Here is an 18866-nt window from a genome sequence, read left to right as displayed (position 1 = left end):
AATTTACGCTTCGTGTAAAACCCCCCTCGGTGACTCAATTAGAAAAACGAGGAACTCGACTGTAACTGGTTTATTTGTAAGTTAACTTCAACGGAAATATCTTTTGTTACAGTCCGCGCGTTACAGCACGTTATTAAATACGGATCATTGTACAATTTCACCGAAATAACATCATTATTTCCGGCGTTGATTTTCCACTTTGGAATCTCAGTTTTCGGTGCGACCAAAAATAAACGGAGAATAATTTAAATAACAATTTCATCGGCAGTTCGAGCATCCGTGAACGAGTATCGTTGCATTACGACGATGAGATAATAAGACGCCGACGGAAGACAATGAATTTACGCGCGCGCGTAACCAACGTAACCGTGACTATAGTCTAATTATAGCGAGTGTCGATGAATTTTCGATTAAAACGAATGAATTTTATCAAAGCGTATTTGTGCGGAGAATCTGTGACAGGTTGTTGCAGACAGCTAATATGCCGGGTCAGCAAAAATACGGTTACCAGCTACTAGAGATAGTAATCAATATATCAAGGTATGTACAAGGAAACGTTCCTTGCGTACGGAAACACCGTAATATCTGAAATTGTGGAATCAGATTCAACTGGATTGCGGACCTTTATGTGCACTCCCATTTGCATAGACGTACAAATTAGAACAGCTTTTTGCAGTAAAAATCAAGTATATATAACTGATTTTTGTTACTGTAAATTTCTCATATTTTACATAATTGCAAATGTCAGATGTCCGTAAGGGTCTGCAGTCTACTTAGGGCAATTCCTACGAATTGCGCGTAATTACGTGCTCATTAAAGATAGTTCAAGCAAATAGTGACTTACGTTCGGGTCATCCTTCAATTTGCCCACGCAGATCTGGAATTAAAAAATAAAAAATTCAGAATTAATGTCACGTTAACGGTGATCGTATTTTCGAAAATCGTCTCTGTTTTAGAGCGACGATTCGACCATGCAGTGACGTAATTTGCTTAGACGCCGCGCCCTCGTATTAGAAAAATTTCCGCGTATAAATAAACACGCTAAACTTGACAAAGTTTGTCAAAATTGAAGTCGCCCGGTCCTACTCGCTTGTTGGCCTTAATTTTAGAAAAAGTTTCATACACCCCGGTTTAGTTGATAAAACTTCTTGCCAAAAAGGAATCAAAAAATATAACATCTAATAACAATTTAATTGCACATTTGGTGTATACAAATGCGGCCTTTTGATAAATAAAATTTTCAGAATTCTTCTCTACATTTTGTTAACCGAAGTATTGCAGACAGTTACTGAATATTTTGTGCATATAAATCATGACAAATGCGGCCTTTTATTAAATAAAATTTTCAGAATTCCTTTCCTACATTTTGTTAACCGATACGTGCAAGTAGTACAGACAGTTACTAAATATTCTGTGCATATAAATCATGACAAATGTGGCCTTTTATTAAATAAAATTTTCAGAATTCCTTTTCTACATTTTGTTGACCGAAGTAATACAGACAGTTACTAAATATTTTGTGCATATAAATGATGAGAAATGTGGCCTTTTATTAAATAAAATTTTCAGAATTCTTTTCTACATTTTGTTAACCGAAGTAATGCAGACAGTTACTAAATATTTTGTGCATATAAATCATGACAAATGTGGCCTTTTATTAAATAAAATTTTCAGAATTCCTTTTCTACATTTTGTTAACCGATACGTGCAAGTAGTACAGACAGTTACTAAATATTTTGTGCATATAAATGATGAGAAACGTGGCCTTTTATTAAATAAAATTTTCAGAATTCCCGTTTCTACATTTTGTTAACCGAAGTAATGCAGACAGTTACTAAATATTTTGTGCATATAAATGATGAGAAATGTGGCCTTTTATAAAATAAAATTTTCAGAATTCCTTTTCTGCATTTTGTTGACCGAAGTAATGCAGACAGTAACTAAATATTTTGGGCTTATAAATCATGACAAATGTGGCCTTTTATTAAATAAAATTTTCAGAATTCCTTTTCTACATTTTGTTAACCGATACGTGCAAGTAGTACAGACAGTTACTAAATATTTTGTGCATATAAATGATGAGAAACGTGGCCTTTTATTAAATAAAATTTTCAGAATTCCCGTTTCTACATTTTGTTAACCGAAGTAATGCAGACAGTTACTAAATATTTTGTGCATATAAATGATGAGAAATGTGGCCTTTTATAAAATAAAATTTTCAGAATTCCTTTTCTGCATTTTGTTGACCGAAGTAATGCAGACAGTAACTAAATATTTTGGGCTTATAAATCATGACAAATGTGGCCTTTTATAAAATAAAATTTTCAGAATTCCTTTTCTACATATTGTTAACCGAACTAATACAGACAGTAACTAAATATTTTGTGCATATAAATATCGAAAAAAAAAAAAATAAAAAAAGATGTTACAATGCTAGTCTCCGGCGCTCCCAAAATTTGACAAATCAACGTGATTTCGCACCTGTTCCCCGACAATCGAAGCACGTTTAGACTATCCATTGAGCAAGAAAACAGGTTTGTTCTATCTGGTGCGCGAATACCCCGAATACGAGTATCGATCTATTTATGTAACCAATGCGACTGTTAAAACCAACAGTTGCGAGTTACAAACGTTTAAAACGCTTGCGTGGACTATGCTCGATTTCATTAACGCAACGTTGAAAGGTGTATGGAAATAAGAAATAAGAAAACCGCGTTTTAAATTGAAAAACTGATCGAACGGTATTGATCGAAAGTCTAGGGAATTGTCCGGCGAAAATATTCAATTTGGAAGAGTTACACGGGACAAGGTCGGTAGAGCAGGGCACAATGCGGCCCGCGCGCCGAGAAACTTTTCTTCGCGCGCATATCCCGCCTAGCGTCCCCGCTGGTTAATAAAAGTTCGCTCCTAATGAGCAAACTAACAAGTACACGTGTACCATGGCACGGGTAATGTTCGTTTATACGCAGGTTCGAATCGTGTCGATCGAATACATCGACTTTCGGAGCACTTGAAGTGCGAAACTTACCGACGTCGAGGGAACGTTAACAAAGAACTCGAAACGCAGGTAGACGCAGTGTCTGAACGAACCGCGATAAGTATTATACCTGCTCGAATGATACGTCGAACGGTTAGCATTAAGCCGAATGAAATGCTTTCTCAACAGGTAAAGATGAACAACGACGAAAGGAGTACAGCGTCGGAAGCTGATAACGTTCGTGGAAGCGTCACGTTGTGCACGCATAGGTGTTTGCCTAACTTTAAAATTACAGTTTACGGCCGTGTAAAAAGGAATCGAGCAAAGATAGAACCAGAGAAAGAGGAAAGAACACGAATGAATATAGGACTATGGGCGTTAGGGTGAACAAGTAAGAAGGGGTGGGGGATGCAGGGACACACACAGAGAGAGAGAGGGGGGGGGAGAGAAAGAAAGAAAGAAAGAGAAAGAAAGAGCGAGAGGGAAATGAACCGAACAAGCGAGTAACCGAACGAACGAGCGAGAAAGAGATGGAACCGTTGGCTCTCAAAGTCATGCGACGCATCGGTCGAAACACTCTACCGACAAAGGTTAAGGCCTGACCAACTGGCTCACCTTCGAGTTTATGTGACTCCGGGAGAAGAAAAAAACAGAAAAAAGGAGTGACCACCGATCGGGGTACGCTGGCGGCATGATTTAAGGCGAGCGAAAAGTTCCGCAGGAACTTGTTACGCTTCTTTCACTTTCGACAAAACACACATAGCACGAGAACCAGGGGGAACAGAGTTTTCCAAACGCCCGGACGCGAGCGAAAGGAATTACTTTTATCAAATAGAATCGGCGCGTGTGCCATATTAGCCAGTCAGTTTCCGTTCGCGTGCGGCAATAAAAACCGGATATCTTCGCGATCATTATTTCGCGGAACTTCCAAGAATTCCCATCAAAGAAACAAGTTCCGTAAATATAGTATAGGAAGGTATGCGTTTATGCAGGCGCGCGCGCGCGTGCTTAGTGCGTACACGCGTTCGTTCACGCATTGTGCGTGGGAATGCTGAAGGAGCCGAACGCGGAATGCGTAATGCAGAAAAATGAACCAGTTTTCAACACGAAACTTTCGAACACGTTTGTCTCCCCGATCGAGAGTCGCGAGACGTACCCTCGGGAGAACAACAGCTTCGCGAGTTCGAACGGACGCGTACCGAAAACTTTCGGATAACTTTTTTTTTTCTCTCTAGGTTTGCTGGTTCGATTGTACCCGTCGAGCGTGTTATCGCGATTTTTCGATCGGCGAGGAGGCACGGGCGCGCGTGCAACCGAAGTAAAAAGTTGCTCGAGGGAGAATCATTCGTTCGACTTGCTCGCTCGTGGTTCGTTCGGCTTCGCACTCTCAATCTTTAAATCGCTATCGACATACATACACATGCACAGTCGCGGTACTCACCTGATGATCACGTATGGCATTTTTCAGTTTGTTTTGCACGGCCAGTATCTCTTCCTGCAAACTCTTCGATATTTCCATGTTTTTAATTATGCGATTATTCTGTTTCGCTCCCTGTTCGAAAATCCGGCCGATTTTAGCGAGGGAAGAGGAGGACGGGAAACCCCTCCTCCCTCTCACTCTCACTCTCCCACCAAATTGACGAGACCAGCGGTATACGCTCCGATCAACCACACGCACGGCGCGCACCAGCCACGAACTCTCTTCGAGCCACCGCGACGACACTTGATCGTTTCAACTTAGGACAATCGAACTGGTAAAAATGTCACAGACACAGTTTACCGCTTGGCCGCGTGAGTTGCATATGCACGGTCTTGTTTCACGACACCGATCAGACGAAATAACCGTCTCCTCGTGAAACCGCGTACCAAAGTGAATTGTTCGCTCATCAACGAGCGTCTGTGCTGCCACCAGCACTGTTGCCTCCGTACACGGACGTGCCAAGTTGCTCGAGATCCCCTGGCACCCCCTGGCCCTTACCCTCGGTCGTTCTCTCTTTCTCCCTCTCCCTTTCTCCTTCGCTCTTCACCGTGTTGTATGCCCAGGGATCCGACGCGCTCCTTGAAACCGAGTTTTCGCGCCAACCTCCCGTACAACCGGCACCTACGCCACGCGGAACACCCTTCCGGGGACAATCGTTACGATTTTCCGACGACCCCCGCACTGTCCTCCATGTTGAACGCTCGTCTCGACCTGCACCCGCGATATTACGAAAACGCCGGAACGTTCAAGGAAAAGATTTTCTCGAGACGGATCTTTTATGATAGTGAACGTTGGTAATGCCGGCGACAGTGGCGCCGCATATTCGCGATTACGAAACGAAACGGCGTTCACGATAGGAGACAAGCGTGTTTGTTCCACCGAAGCTCGAAGACGCGTTTCGGAATTTCTGCGCATTTGAAGACACGTCTTAACATGGTCGTATAGTTTCCAGGCGTGTTGAGTTAGCGTGATGATCAATCGTTCCGTAGAATTTACTGTTTTAGTCATTAATATTGAGTTGCTTCGTCGAACTTGTTTGGAAATAAAGAATTGTTTGACGTTATGCGTTAGCTTTTTTAAACCATCTTTTTTTTTTTGCGATGTTTTAAAATAATATATGTACCTATTTACTATACATTTGCAGGCGATGTTGGAGAGAAAGGACCTTTAATATTAATGTTTTTGACGCTGTAGTAACATTTTCGAAAATATAAATTTATGTAAATTGTAACTGCATGTATTCTCAAGAATAACATTTTCGTGTGGACAGCAATGGTTGCTGCTATAGAAAATACGAATATATACAAAGTATGAAGTTTAAATCGATCATCTGCACGTGATAGTAGATCACGTGATCTCTTATCACGTATCTATGTATAGGCTGCATATATAATTTTATAACTGTAAAAGAATATAAGAATATCTTTATCGTTGCAAAATGTGTTTGCACTGTAAAAAAAATAGGTTATTCTCGTTTCGCATTAATTTCTTTAACAAGTTAAATCGATAGGTATTTATGGAAATCCGTACAATAAAAAATGTATTAATCTAGTATATATAGTGCCAACTAAAAATATCAAAACAATATAATACGTTTATGTTAACTTTAAGAAAAATGCGATAGGCCTTGCAGAAGCCGTAATTTCTAAATTACATTCCTTGTAGTTGATAATCTTATAGTAATCTAATCTAATTAAAGATTACTTTAGAACTATAGAATTAGAAAAGTATATTATTTTACTTTTGTAGTATTTACTTTGGTAAATGCGTAAGAAACAATAAGTTTAAACTTTACCGTTACTGGAAGTGATACATTTAAACTAAAATATTGTTTGCAAGTTTTTAACAATAAATCTTCTTGAAATTGTTTTAATAATGTTCTCATTACCTTATTGTCGCTCGTTGATTAGGAAATTCATATAATATCACATAGAAGTTGCATAAAACAGACTGAAATTATTATAATGTTATCGTTTAACCTTTTAAGATTTAGTTTGTTCGTTGGATACTTAATGGACAGAGTTGAAACGTGCGCATGTGCCAACTTCGGAAAAAGTGTGCTTGTTCAAGTCTGTCCAACTCTTTATGCCTTTTAAATATATATTATAAATGTTTTAAATTTATTTCGCTCAACCAGCCAACTGTGTCAATCTTTTTGTGGTAAATATTACATTAATATTGTATCAGTATCTTAAGTAAATGGAAATTCAGTACATAGTTTGAAAAGCTGTGAGGTTATGTTGTGAATCTCCTACCTGTTTGGTTTAAAAAAACGTACTTATTTCAACATTCTCCGAGTTTGAATAATAAACTATTGCAGTAATTTACGTGTAAGCGATTCTAAAATTTAGTGAAAGAAAAACATTAAATAATATCCCTATTTTAATTTTAACCTCCAATATATCATAATGATTTTTAATTCATTGTATCATAACGATTCTTTCAATAGTATTAAAAATGGCAGCTAAAAGGTCTGCAACTACGCAATTAAATCATGAGAATTGGGATGAAGAACAGGAACCTGAAGAAGCGGGGTCTTTTGCTAGAGCACCAGAGGATGTTCTTGCGAACAGAGTTGTTAAAAGGGCTAAGCGTCGATTGCAATCTGCAGAAGTAAGTAACTTCATTAATTTTTTCGTTTCAGATTTAAAACATTTTTTCACTTTAATTATACTATCGCTTTTTATATACCTTTCAGGAAATGAAAAGCGCGTTTGGTGCATTCACAGGTTTTAAATCCACGTTCACATCATCTACGCCACAGAATGCGTTTAGTTTTTTAGCTGATAAAAATGCTCTGAGTACAAGTTCAAAAACAGATGCAATTACTGATAAGTCTCCTGTGAGTAGTAAAGCATCTAAAGGAAATGAAAATGGCACAAACAAGGAAGAGACTCCAAAAATACAAACAATATCTAGCACAACTACAAATAAAATAAATGACCAAACAGATCAAAATACAAGTAAAAAGTCTTCGGAATATTTTGCTAAGTTGAAAGGTTTAAACGAAAGTGTAACACAGTGGATCAAAAGTCACGTAGATGCAAATCCATTTTGTATTTTAACTCCTATCTTTCAAGACTATGAAAGGTATCTCAAAGAAATAGAATCGAAGCATGGAAATGAATCCGACAAAACATCAAATACGCCTGAGCAAACTCAACCTGAGCCTAATAAAGCCAGTGACAGTAAAGAAAATACAAATTCAGACAAGAAGGTTGATTCTTCTCCATTTGGAGGAACAAACGCAAAGTCTTTAACGTCAATAGAGTGGAAGTCTGAAAAATCCATTTTTGACAATATTAGTACAGATTCCAAGTCCATATTTGGGAAATCGGAGCATACTGTAGATAATAATAAGTCTATCTTTAGTACTACAGATCAACCTTCAGACACGCATAAATCTGTTTTCGGTACTGTCGACAAACTGGGTACAAAGAGTGTGTTTGGAAATGTTAGTACTGAAAAAAATCCATTCCTCAACAAATCATCCACAGATAATAAATCAGAAGAACAAGAATCAAAGGACGATATTAAGTCGACAAGTAGTTCTTTTGGCACAACAAATACTTTTTGCTTTGGTCAGAGCTCTACTAGTACTACTCCAACAACTGGTTTTAGCTTTGGGGGGTAATTTTATTATATATTTATTAATTATTATGAAAATAAGTAATAGTAAAAGTATTAAGATACAAGTAATATTATAATTTATAGTGCCAAACCATTTACCTTTCGTGCGCAAGTAGTAAAGCCACCAGAGTCCGAAGATAAAACGGGAAATGATGGTAAAGATGAGGAAGATGAGGAACCGCCGAAAGTAGAGATCAAACCTGTTACGGAAGAAGGTGCCATATTTGAGCAAAGGTAATTATAATAAATGTAATTATAATAACAAAATATACCGTTATCATAATTTCTTACAGATGTAAAGTTTTCATAAAGAAGGATGGCAACTTCACTAGTAGGGGTGTAGGAGTATTGTTCTTGAAACCAACACCAAATGACAAAACGCAATTAATAGTGCGTGCGGAGACTTCGTTGGCAAACTTATTGCTCAACACGTTATTAACCGAGAGTATTCCAACAAAACGTATAAATAAAAATTCAATAATGCTGGTTTGTTTACCAAAACCTGAATCGTCACCACCACCAGTACCAGTTTTATTAAGAGTGAAGACAGATGAAGAAGCAGATGTATTAATGGAAGCGCTTAATAAACATAAGAAATAAGATGTATTATAGGTAATATTTGAACTTTGCAAAAATCATGTTTTGATTCTAGGATACAATTAAGTAAAAAAAGTCATAAAAGAAAATCATGCCTAACATTACATGGGATGGCGACTGAAAATTTTTTAAAGTTAAAAGACGATTTTGTTGTTATAGAATATGAATTTCTTTGTCGTTGTAGTGATTTTACTTTTAATGTTTATTATAAAGTATCGTATAAAATAGAATTAGAGAAGTTGAACATTTTTTTATTTTCCATTGCACGAGAAACGTACGTTACTATATCATTAATGTTGATATAAGGATGTATAATTATAAAATAAATGTGAATCAGATATAGAATAATTAAAATACGTACTCATTACTCATCAAAATTGTCGCAAGTACATGCGAAGTTACAAGTACAGATGACGGCATGTATAAATTGTATATATTAATTTATATTTACTTTCTCAACAGTACTTTAAGCGTATAGGTAACATGTAGCTAAGTTTTGGAATGGCAAAAACACGTGTTTATAAATTATAATTTTTTTCCTTTTTTAGTAACTTGTTTTAATATTCATTCATAAAGTATATATTCTTAGATAAAACAAAATAGAATTATTTAACAAAATGTTTACAAAAAACTAATCGATACTTCAAATGTTATTAAATATGAGTCATCTCATAGTTCCTATATTTATAATTTATTGCATTAAACTATTAGGACGCACGAGTTTCTTTTGTATAATGTAACAAAGAACCAATTTTTTTATTTTTGGTCAGGAATAAAACTGCATAATATCGTAACATTCTATAAGATAATTTTTACATGGTTATATCCTCTTCTCGTATATTTAGTCTTTGATTAAATATACACTTGTATTCGAATTATATCTATTCATTTTTATATATAATTAGAATACATTTATATTATACTAAAAACATGATTTTCTTTGTTTGAGAAATAAATAAAATATAATGATTACATCAACGTGAATTTAATTGAAAACAATGAATCATCTACAAATATCTTTTTTCAACTAAAAAGTTGATATTACCCCGAGTGACAAAAAAAAAGGCGGAAACTAAATCATGTTTAAAATAAACTTGCATCTTAGTCTACATACTACAATGTGCATCCGTTTTCAATGTCATAATTTACTAGTTTTAACATTCATCGAAAACAGTATGCTAATGTTAATAAAATATATTTAAAGAGAACTGCATACTTCTGAATCTTCATAGTGTATTTACAATTTGTTATGAAACATGAATGCTTACGTGTAAAATACAGAACCATAAAGACTTAGTGTTTCTAATGTAAGTGTTAGCCTTTCCAACTAATTATAAGCAAAAACAGACTATACAAAATAAAATTGTGATAATTTAAATTTAAGTTTCCATACGAACTTCAAAGCTGCCTCTGTAAGACATATAAACTCTATTTAATTCATAGATATTAAACTTCATGTGAATTGCGCAGACTACATAAACAGAGAGAACCGAAGCAATCATGACACTGCACGGTACAGAGTGTGGGCAAAATGTATTCCGATAATATTTCGTATACTATTTACGATAATGAATGACATGCAGTTCGGACAAAACAGTATTTGAAATTGGAATCAGAATTTCAACAAATAACACCGCTTTATATGTTGATGATTTGCCGTATGAAATGAATCGCTATTACAATCTCGTCATTTTACGTATGTGTATAATGTGTATAGAGAATAAAAAAAAAGAGAGATTATTTATTAATTGAAATAACATTTTACCCATCCTTGAATATAGATCGCCAGTGTCCGATAGCGTTCAGCTTTTTACTACAAACTTGCGGAATAGAAAACCGATGCAGCTATGACACTACGCAATTTGTTAATAACGCAGCACAGTATTGTTAAAGGCATATAGAGAAAGTGGCTTAAAAACGGTTTTAGAATTGTATATACAATTGTAGTAGAACATACATTGGCATCCTAACAATATAGGTACTCTTTACTAATGATATGCCCTATACAAAAAGATAATAAAATAAAGTTAAATTTTCTTACAAAATATTGTAGTATTGTGATCTACATTTGTTTTAATATTGTACATATTTTAAAAGTATTAAGAAAATTCATTTTACATTTACTAAGCCCATTGAGCCATAAATGGTGTTAAAGCACCTCTTTGTCCTAGACCTAATTGTATATGTTGCATATGTATTTCAACGCAGTTTTGAAAAACTTGTTGATTTTGTGGACTCAATTTTGAACGTATTTGTTCCATAGTGCCTTGTAACACCTTTAATTCATATGCATTTCGGTCTGAATCGGACAAGCTCTAAAATATGGAAGAAATGTCGTGAATAATAGTGTCAAAGAAGTATTGTCGATGTAAAAATGTTATTTATTTGTACCTTTACTTGAAGCATAAGAGCTGTTAAATCTGTTACTAATTGTGTCATTTTTCCAGGTTCCTTATCATTAACAATATTATTTTTAGCAACCATATCTGCTGCTTCCTGCCTACATTTTTCACGCAAATGAGATGGGGCTAGCATAGCAGCAACGCTAGGTTCTGGCGCCATTTCTTGACACAATTCTTGGATGTCATTAAGAAAATCTTGAAGAGCGGTATTCATCTTCTCCAATTCAACCACAATCCTATAATCAATATGAATGTGTAGAAAAGAGACGGTTACATTAATATAACATGTTTGCTTTCATCTACTAATTAAATACCCTGCGTATCTTCTTTCGAAGTCCGGGGGTAGCGGTTCTCCGAATGATCGTCTCTTTTCTGCTTCGCTATTCATCTCCTTTAATTTTTTAATTTTTATTTTCTTTGCAGCTAATATTTTATTTACTTTCACCATAAATTCGAGTAATTTTAATGGATATCCATTCATTGTTCCGCCAATATGTGATTTCTTTGGTAATGAAACGGATGCATTGGATATTAATGGATCACTATTCAAACGTGGCGACATTAGCTTCATTGCATATGGTGGTGATGGTACGTATTGTATATGCCTAGGTCGAAATTTTTGTGCAAAGGAAGCAACGCTTATTGTCTCTGGCGGTTCGTTTGACTAAAAGTTGTACATAGGAACATGTATTAATTGTAACATGGTTAACTTTTATTATTATTATCGAAACATGCGCACATACCAGAACTTCATAATCTGGGACACTATGTGTTCCTAATCCAGCACGTTCAAAGGTAATTCTATAAGTATTATTACTAGTATCCACTGCATCAATACTCCCAGTGAATAATCCATCTTGTGGTTTTCTCAGTCTTGCAGTTACTTTGGTACCTATTACCAATTGTAATGGTATTTCTGGTGGTAAATCTTTAAAACCATTGATATCTGCAGCTTTTCTCTGTTGTAGCATTCGAATTTTTTGCCTTTTCCTATCTAACTCCCGCCTTTCTTCTTCAAAGAACGATTGTGAACACCTCCGCGGTTTCCCCATCATTCTTCTTATTTTACACCATTCGACTCGGGTTAGCTTCCGAGTTTTTAATTGTGGAAATGATTCTTTTAAACATATCATAAAATCATTGTCACCTTCAAAAAGTGTTCTGTAATGAAAAATTCAAATTTTCGTTCTATTAGATTAAAATACCATCGGTATATGTGTTTACAGCTTTTGTACATACTTATCAATGTTACTATAAAACCACTCGTAGCAAACCCATTTGTGTGCCTTTGGTAATTTCAATAAATTTCTTAATCTCATACCAATCTTTTGCCCAATTTTACGGTCTGGAGATGAAGGTTGCATTGGCTTATCAGGTTCCTTTTCCTGCTTAATCGGTGTTACCGAAGGTGTTGAAGGTTGACTTAACGTATTGTTATTTTTTCTTTGTTCATTAGGTATTCTATTTTGTTTTTTCGCTGGCGATGCTCTAGTGATTTTCTTAGGAGATTGCTTGTGATCCGAATGTGTTGGATCTTTTTTTATCCTGAAATATACATTTCAAGTAAATTACGTATTCAATTATTCAACATTCGTACAATGCATATAGGACTTACCTGTGGTGCGGATGATTAACTAATATGTCATCATAAAATAATTTATTTTTCTTTCTTATTCTTGCTGGCATCCCTCTACGGTTCAAAACTTGTACAGGTTGAGTAGGTGGATTTGGTTTCGGAGGAGGTTGAGTACCTACTCTTTGCAAACCTAAAGCAGCAGGACCAAGTTCAGGTATTGGATCGGATTCCTCCGTATCCATATGGGAATCCGTTGAATTATTTGAAATTTGTTGGTCATCCATATCCATGGTGTCATCGTCGATTATTTCGGTCTTAATTTCATCGATCGATAAATATCCTCCATTTTTAATGGATAACAATGTTTCAGCTGATTCACCTATAGTACATATATTACATATTGATCGAATGGAAATATCACTTAATACATAAAACAACAATGCTGTATGTTTCATGTGTTTCTGTTTTAAACTGCGCTCAATTCATCTAAAAGTTTTTTCTATAATACTTATTGAAATATATGTCATAGCTCGCCAATTGCCATTATAAAAAGATTTCCCAAAACGAAATCATATTTAGATCCTTCTCAAGTAATTTGAAGTTTTATTTCATAACATTAGATACTATAACATTTTGAACATCCACCTATCATTAATGATGAAAAAAAAAACGATGTATACAATTATTGCTAACGTCTGGTAGAATCATTTATTTGTACATATAGAATTCCTTTATTATTTTTTGTTTCGGGACGATGTTATTTAAGGAGCTATTCAAATACATAGTGTGAAGATGGGACCATTACTCGATGTTCTACAGTCAAAGTCTAACATAACCAAACTTAGACGTAGTTCTGTAAACAGTACGCGTAGTTAGGATCAAAGCAACGGACAAAAGTATGGATTCGTTGACTTTACGAAGGCTACGAAACATAATAAAAAGCATTCGTTTTGGCAAGTATCGTCTGGAAAATAGATACTTAAATGGAGAACTTCGCCGTCCCGCTTGAAATGTGTATTGGTCATTTTTGAAATTTTAAACCAGACTCTTCTGAGCGCAATTAAAACACCAACTGTAATTTAGTAAAAAGCCTTCGGGGTAATCTTACGTGTCGACATTGTAGATCTTGAAACATTTATCCTTCACGTATAGCTATTTTTTCTATTTAATTAATTCTTGTTAGACTAATTTTATCAAGAATAAGTTAACTTTTACTCACTTTCAATCAACTCCGCCATGTTGCTATCAGTGATGCATCATGGGTATGTATTTCCGTCGAAGTTGCCCGCTTCGCGGTGAATTTCGCTAGTGGTTCTTTTCCGCCGTTCCAAATGCTCTGATTGGTTGAAAATCTCGTTTGAATGTTGACGCGGTCTTCATAACCTTTTCAAAAGTATGTTGCGTTTACACGTGGCACGTTATCAAAACAAATTTAAATGGAGGCCCAAACGCGATGCCTGTCACGAGAATTGCATTCCATACGTATTAAATAGATCAAATAATTTCTCTTTATAGACGTGACATTATGTCGCGTGACGTTATATTCATTACCAATGTTGTAAAATAAGTTTGCACATTGATTGAACGAAAAATGTTTCAAACGAAGAGTTTTCGGTTCTTATTAATCGTCTCATTAGCCGCTGCCGATAATATTGTGTCGATCGATACATCCGTGGGAGTCACTAAATACTGCAGGGACAAGGAAAGATTAATAACATCCGAAGAAATTGACGAATATTTATTGATCAACGCCGAGATTGACTCGATCGTGACGATGGAATGTCATTTTTGGTATGAAATGAAAAATTCATTCATCAAAAAAGAAGAGAAAAGATTATTTGCATTATTATACGGATTTTTACAATATAGCAACGACAAGGAGGAGAAACAAACAAAAATTTGGTACCATCAGGACCGATACAGAGAAATGCCCGAGAAAGTGGTCGAACTAGGGATGGACAATAACATGTCATTCAACAGAATCTATACCACACCGGACCTTTCATTAGTTATTAAAAATTTCGAAGCTACAGATGCTGCCATTTATTTGTGTCACGGAGAGGAAGGACAGGAAGCCGAAAACAAATTCAACTACCGGATCGAACGTAATGCTTTAAGAAAATTGATTTTTGAAATCTTACAAACATATATATTCTTAGTCGGGACTGAGTGAGAATTATTATTTATTCATAATTTATTTCGAGAATTGTTCCCATCGATGAAGAAAGTTTTTCGAGAACTTCGATCAACGCAAACATTGTTGTTTACAGAACTTCGTCCCAAATTACAAATATTTATTCCATGAATTCAAATGTTTAAAGGTTAATTTTGAAAAGCTGGATTTAAACGGGAACTGGATTTTAACTGCACGAAACTTCAAAAATGTTCGCGTTATTTGTTCTACCTTCAGGTATACGCTCGTAAAACCCGCAATTTAGTTGTAAATCAACAGGTGGAGTAGGTCATACAAATCGAGGGACCGGTAGAACTGCACTCGTCCCGACTGTAAGCCCATAAATGCGCTTATTCGAATGAATATTTTACGGCAGCCGTTTTCAAAGACCATACTTCCGCGCACACGGAGAAAGGGAACGTGACAGAATGGGAAAAATATCGCGAAATATACCTGGCGACGATTACCACACGGTTCGCCGTAAGACCGAATCAATCCAGTTCGTATTCGTAAAGGTCGATGCACATCTCACCGGCCGGCCGACCGGCCGTTTTTTCCCCGTTTATAAGCATTTTGGGGTCCGGGACAGCTATTAGAGAGGGTTCGAGAGGCTCGGAACAAAGGCACAGCGTGTCCTCTGCTACCAGAACCCCAGGGGTTCGCTGCCCAATGCTAGAGCCGGCCGGCTAGCCGGCTAGCATTCTCGACGAGAATGTTCGCAGGCTAGTCGGCCGGCTCGTAGCGTGGCAGTACGAAGACAGAATGAACATGCTTGTATTTATTTAAAAAACTATCAACCAGAACTTTTCTGAGTTCCTCGTGGTAATAGATCTTGTTAAGGAATTTGAACGTTGTAACAAACGAAATAACAATTTATTACCACGCTAACGAAAAAGAAAGAATATCATCTGACAATCTGTGCGGTGAAACAATTCGTCATTATTTATTTCAAAAGCTGTTAACTAGAACATTTCAGAGTCCCTCGTGGTAATAGATGGGGAATACTTTGTTAAGGAATTTGAGCGTTATTAGGAAAAAGCTACCAGAATAATTAATAATACGGTACTCCCTTTCGGAGCTATAGGTTCGAGCTACCATTTGTTGGGTTTGAGGGGAATATCTGTCGTACTTTAAATAGGCAGGTAATTTTTCTTGTGAATCAAAAACACATGTTGAATGTGAAAAATTATTAGATCTCGAGATATTTTCAAAAAATGTCATAGATTTTCTTGTATTTAGTGAAATACAGCTACACTTTTTCAAAATCTTAGTTTTCGTACTCGAGTTACGATACGTGACTTGCTACTGAATTATGAAATGCTCACTCGTACAAATCGGTTTCTGTTATGATAACAATGTCGAAAGGGTGTTTACCTTTACAACATAGTTATGAAGTGTTTGAGTATCTTCTTCAATAAAGACATTTTTTGAAAATATCTCGAGATCTAATAATTTTTTTGCCATGGTACCCTAATAATTTTTTACATAGAGTGAAAGGAAGAATCTATTCTATTTAAAGAAATGATGCAATTGTTAATTGCACATGCACTGCAGCATCTAAAAAAAATTTAAAGGCCTACAGATGTAGTGCTCTTCGAACCATTTATCTTTCTCCTTTATCATTTTTTCGTAAATGCAATAATAACGGAGTTATGACTTGAAACAATTGCGTGGACCACCCTGTATAAGGATGTGCGATGCTGTTTCACTAAGTGCCAGGAACGTTTCCTATTTCCATGGTGTTGTAAAGGAGAGGTACGGATAGATTACCTAAAGAGCTGTGGAGCCCCTAAAAACATTTTTTTTTGTGCCACGCACAGCAGGGAACTGTCAACGCGCTCTCGAAAGGCCATCTGGAAAGGGTCGAGAGGCCAGAGAAGAAATTCGGTTCCAAAGTCTGACACGGTTGCCGCTAGTAAACGCTAGGGCCAAAACCAGGGTTATAATTTTGAGCCGGCCGGCCGGGCCGGTGAGATGTGCATCGACCTTTAAGCGTGCGCCCTTCTCGTTTGTCAATCGGATGTGGCTTGCCGTTAGGTCTCTCAGATGTCGGAGTTGGTTGAAATTCGAGATGCTGGAATCACGCTGCACGTCATCTCTGAATGGGCACCGTGGAGTCCCTGCGAAAACTGTATAGGCAACCGGGGCTACAAATCAAGCGTAGGAAGGTGTCGATTAAAACGATTTATAAACATGGTGAGAAGGGTGTGACGAATTCCGTCTCTTTCATTGCCATTGGATCCTCGAGCAATTTTCCAGTACTCGGACTCGTGCGAGTCTAGACCCGTGCCTGAGTCATTTCTGACCCACGCCGATACTTCATTACAGTCTTCTTTCGATACAAGCCGATGGCTCGGGACCGGCTTTCGTCGATTTTCCTATTTCGAAATAGGAAGCGTCATCTTATTTCTTATGATAGGAAAAAGTTGCAGAGGAAAACATTAGTTGGTTCAGAGGGGCAAATATTATGATAGGTAAACAAATTTGTTCAAGGTTATATTTTTTGAGATTTCAAGGTCATCGAAGTTTTTTTAAGTGGAATGATATATATTTCTATTGTCGCTATATGATGGCCGGGGTCAAGACGAATCCAACGACCTGTAATATTATGACCTTCACGTGACCTTAACCAAATATATTTGCCCTTCGAAGCAATTAATGTTTTCCTCTGAGATGTTTTTCTATTATAGAAAACAAGCGGGATATTTTAGATGCTCGAGTTAGGTGAAACACCCTGTATAATTTTGTATAATAAAATTATGCATACTGACGGTCGCTCGAGCTTATCCGCTACGGGTCACGAATGGCTCCGACACAATACACGTAGGGTTAATATGCTATTTATTTTAATAAGTTATTGTGCTCATTCGAATGTCTAACATTTAGATATTTATTTCGAAGCAATTTGTTGAAGGGCTGAAATGAGGAACATTTATAAACGAAACTATTATTGTCATTCTTATAGACGATTGCAAATAACAGCGACTCGTCGATAGTCAAATTCTTCCGGAAATCTCCTCTGCTGCCATGCAAGTAAGCGGACATTTTTATTTTGTAACGAACCACAAAGATATTATTGTTCTTTCACTCCACAAAGTAATTGAAAAATTTTTGCTGGTGGTGCAAAATATGCGAGTACTTGAGCGTTCTATATTTTTAATACGAATATCTCGGTCGTCCGTTATGTCCATTTTCAAGAATTGACCATTTCTCGTTTGAGGTCCATTTTGCTTGAACGAGAGTTCCCCGGCGTGAGTACAGCGGTGCGATATCTACCAGATTTCGTGTTAAAGGAGCAATGTAAAAAGTGCGTGGGCGGCAAGAAGAAGAAGAGCAGAAAGTACAGATACCTGAAACGATACGTGCTCACAGAGGGGGCTTACCTCACCGTTGTTTGTCCAGAGTAATTTATTCTTCAGAGCGCGTCTATAAATACAATGATTCGAAAAGGACCGGTGATTTAGATCGAGCTTGGACACGCAAGTATCGTGGAAAAAGGATTCGATTACGCTGGAAAAGGGTGTCCGTCGATCTTTCCGCAAATTGGATCCGACCGCTCACGTGGTCGTGGACGCGTTCGGGACGCTTTATTTGATAGGTATCTGCGAGTAATAAATTATGCATCTCTCCCGTTGCAACGTTAACACCTTGAACGCCGTGTCAGATGCTACCATTGACGAGGGAGGGAACTACACGTGCGCTGTCGATAATGTTAACATGATGCAACTGATAGTTGTCGTTGTTTCCAACGCAAGACTTCTGACGCAAGGTAGAATCCTAACGAAATCGTTCACGGAGATAACGAACATAAATCTCGCGTGATATATAATTGTTCTCGTTCTGTTGTAGAATTTTTGCGCCACTTGGGATATTTGGGATTCGTGTTCTTCCTTTGCTCGTTTTGCTACTGCAGCGGCTTGATTCACACGTTCCGCAGAAGACACCAATTTCGACAACGAACTTCTGCCAAGCGAGCAGAAAAGGGAGGAACGGGCGAAGACGAAGAAGCGCTGCTCGCTGATCAAAACTGA

The 18866-nt window shown here is 36.8% G+C and overlaps 4 protein-coding genes across 6 annotated transcripts in view; 2 read left to right on the top strand and 2 right to left on the bottom strand.

Annotated features, from left to right (window-relative positions):
* LOC143352932 (uncharacterized) overlaps positions 1–5385 on the bottom strand; it is a 16633-nt gene extending 11248 nt beyond the window's left edge. The window contains exons 1-2 of the mRNA XM_076785971.1: positions 4419–5385; positions 845–877 (exon numbers count right to left, since the gene is read on the bottom strand). Of these exons, the coding sequence (XP_076642086.1) occupies positions 845–877; positions 4419–4496 (111 nt within the window). The 5' untranslated portion in view covers positions 4497–5385. The remainder of the gene's footprint in view (positions 1–844; positions 878–4418) is intronic.
* Positions 3228–10710, top strand: Nup50 (nuclear pore complex protein Nup50). 2 transcript variants are annotated; one of them, XM_076785974.1, is made up of 6 exons: positions 3228–3246; positions 6445–6617; positions 6907–7070; positions 7156–8087; positions 8172–8321; positions 8381–10710. In XM_076785974.1, exons 3-6 carry the CDS (start codon positions 6915–6917, stop codon positions 8685–8687), a joined length of 1545 nt encoding a protein of 514 aa, XP_076642089.1. In that variant the 5' UTR covers positions 3228–3246; positions 6445–6617; positions 6907–6914; the 3' UTR covers positions 8688–10710. The 2 variants fall into 2 exon arrangements, with proteins under 2 accessions (XP_076642089.1, XP_076642090.1); XM_076785975.1 differs by lacking the exons at positions 3228–3246; positions 6445–6617 and adding an exon at positions 6671–6787.
* Positions 9899–13931, bottom strand: LOC143352933 (protein lin-9 homolog). 2 transcript variants are annotated; one of them, XM_076785972.1, is made up of 7 exons: positions 13882–13931; positions 12702–13041; positions 12326–12631; positions 11830–12247; positions 11401–11750; positions 11076–11322; positions 9899–10999 (listed from the first exon to the last, which is right to left on the bottom strand). In XM_076785972.1, the coding sequence occupies exons 1-7, from the start codon at positions 13898–13900 to the stop codon at positions 10808–10810; spliced, it is 1872 nt and encodes a 623-aa protein (XP_076642087.1). In that variant the 5' UTR covers positions 13901–13931; the 3' UTR covers positions 9899–10807. The 2 variants fall into 2 exon arrangements, with proteins under 2 accessions (XP_076642087.1, XP_076642088.1); XM_076785973.1 differs by having other exon boundaries at positions 13771–13924.
* Positions 13921–18866, top strand: LOC143352224 (uncharacterized). The gene is made up of 10 exons (XM_076784553.1): positions 13921–13924; positions 14300–14453; positions 14532–14767; positions 15212–15315; positions 16873–17031; positions 17801–17868; positions 18056–18238; positions 18300–18433; positions 18500–18604; positions 18685–18866. The coding sequence occupies exons 1-10, from the start codon at positions 13921–13923 to the stop codon at positions 18864–18866; spliced, it is 1329 nt and encodes a 442-aa protein (XP_076640668.1).

This window comes from Halictus rubicundus, chromosome 3 (genome assembly GCF_050948215.1).
Source record: "Halictus rubicundus isolate RS-2024b chromosome 3, iyHalRubi1_principal, whole genome shotgun sequence".
Taxonomy (NCBI): Eukaryota; Metazoa; Arthropoda; class Insecta; order Hymenoptera; family Halictidae; genus Halictus; species Halictus rubicundus.
Note: the sequence above shows the minus strand (reverse complement) of the source record. Positions and strands in the feature narration are given on the sequence as shown.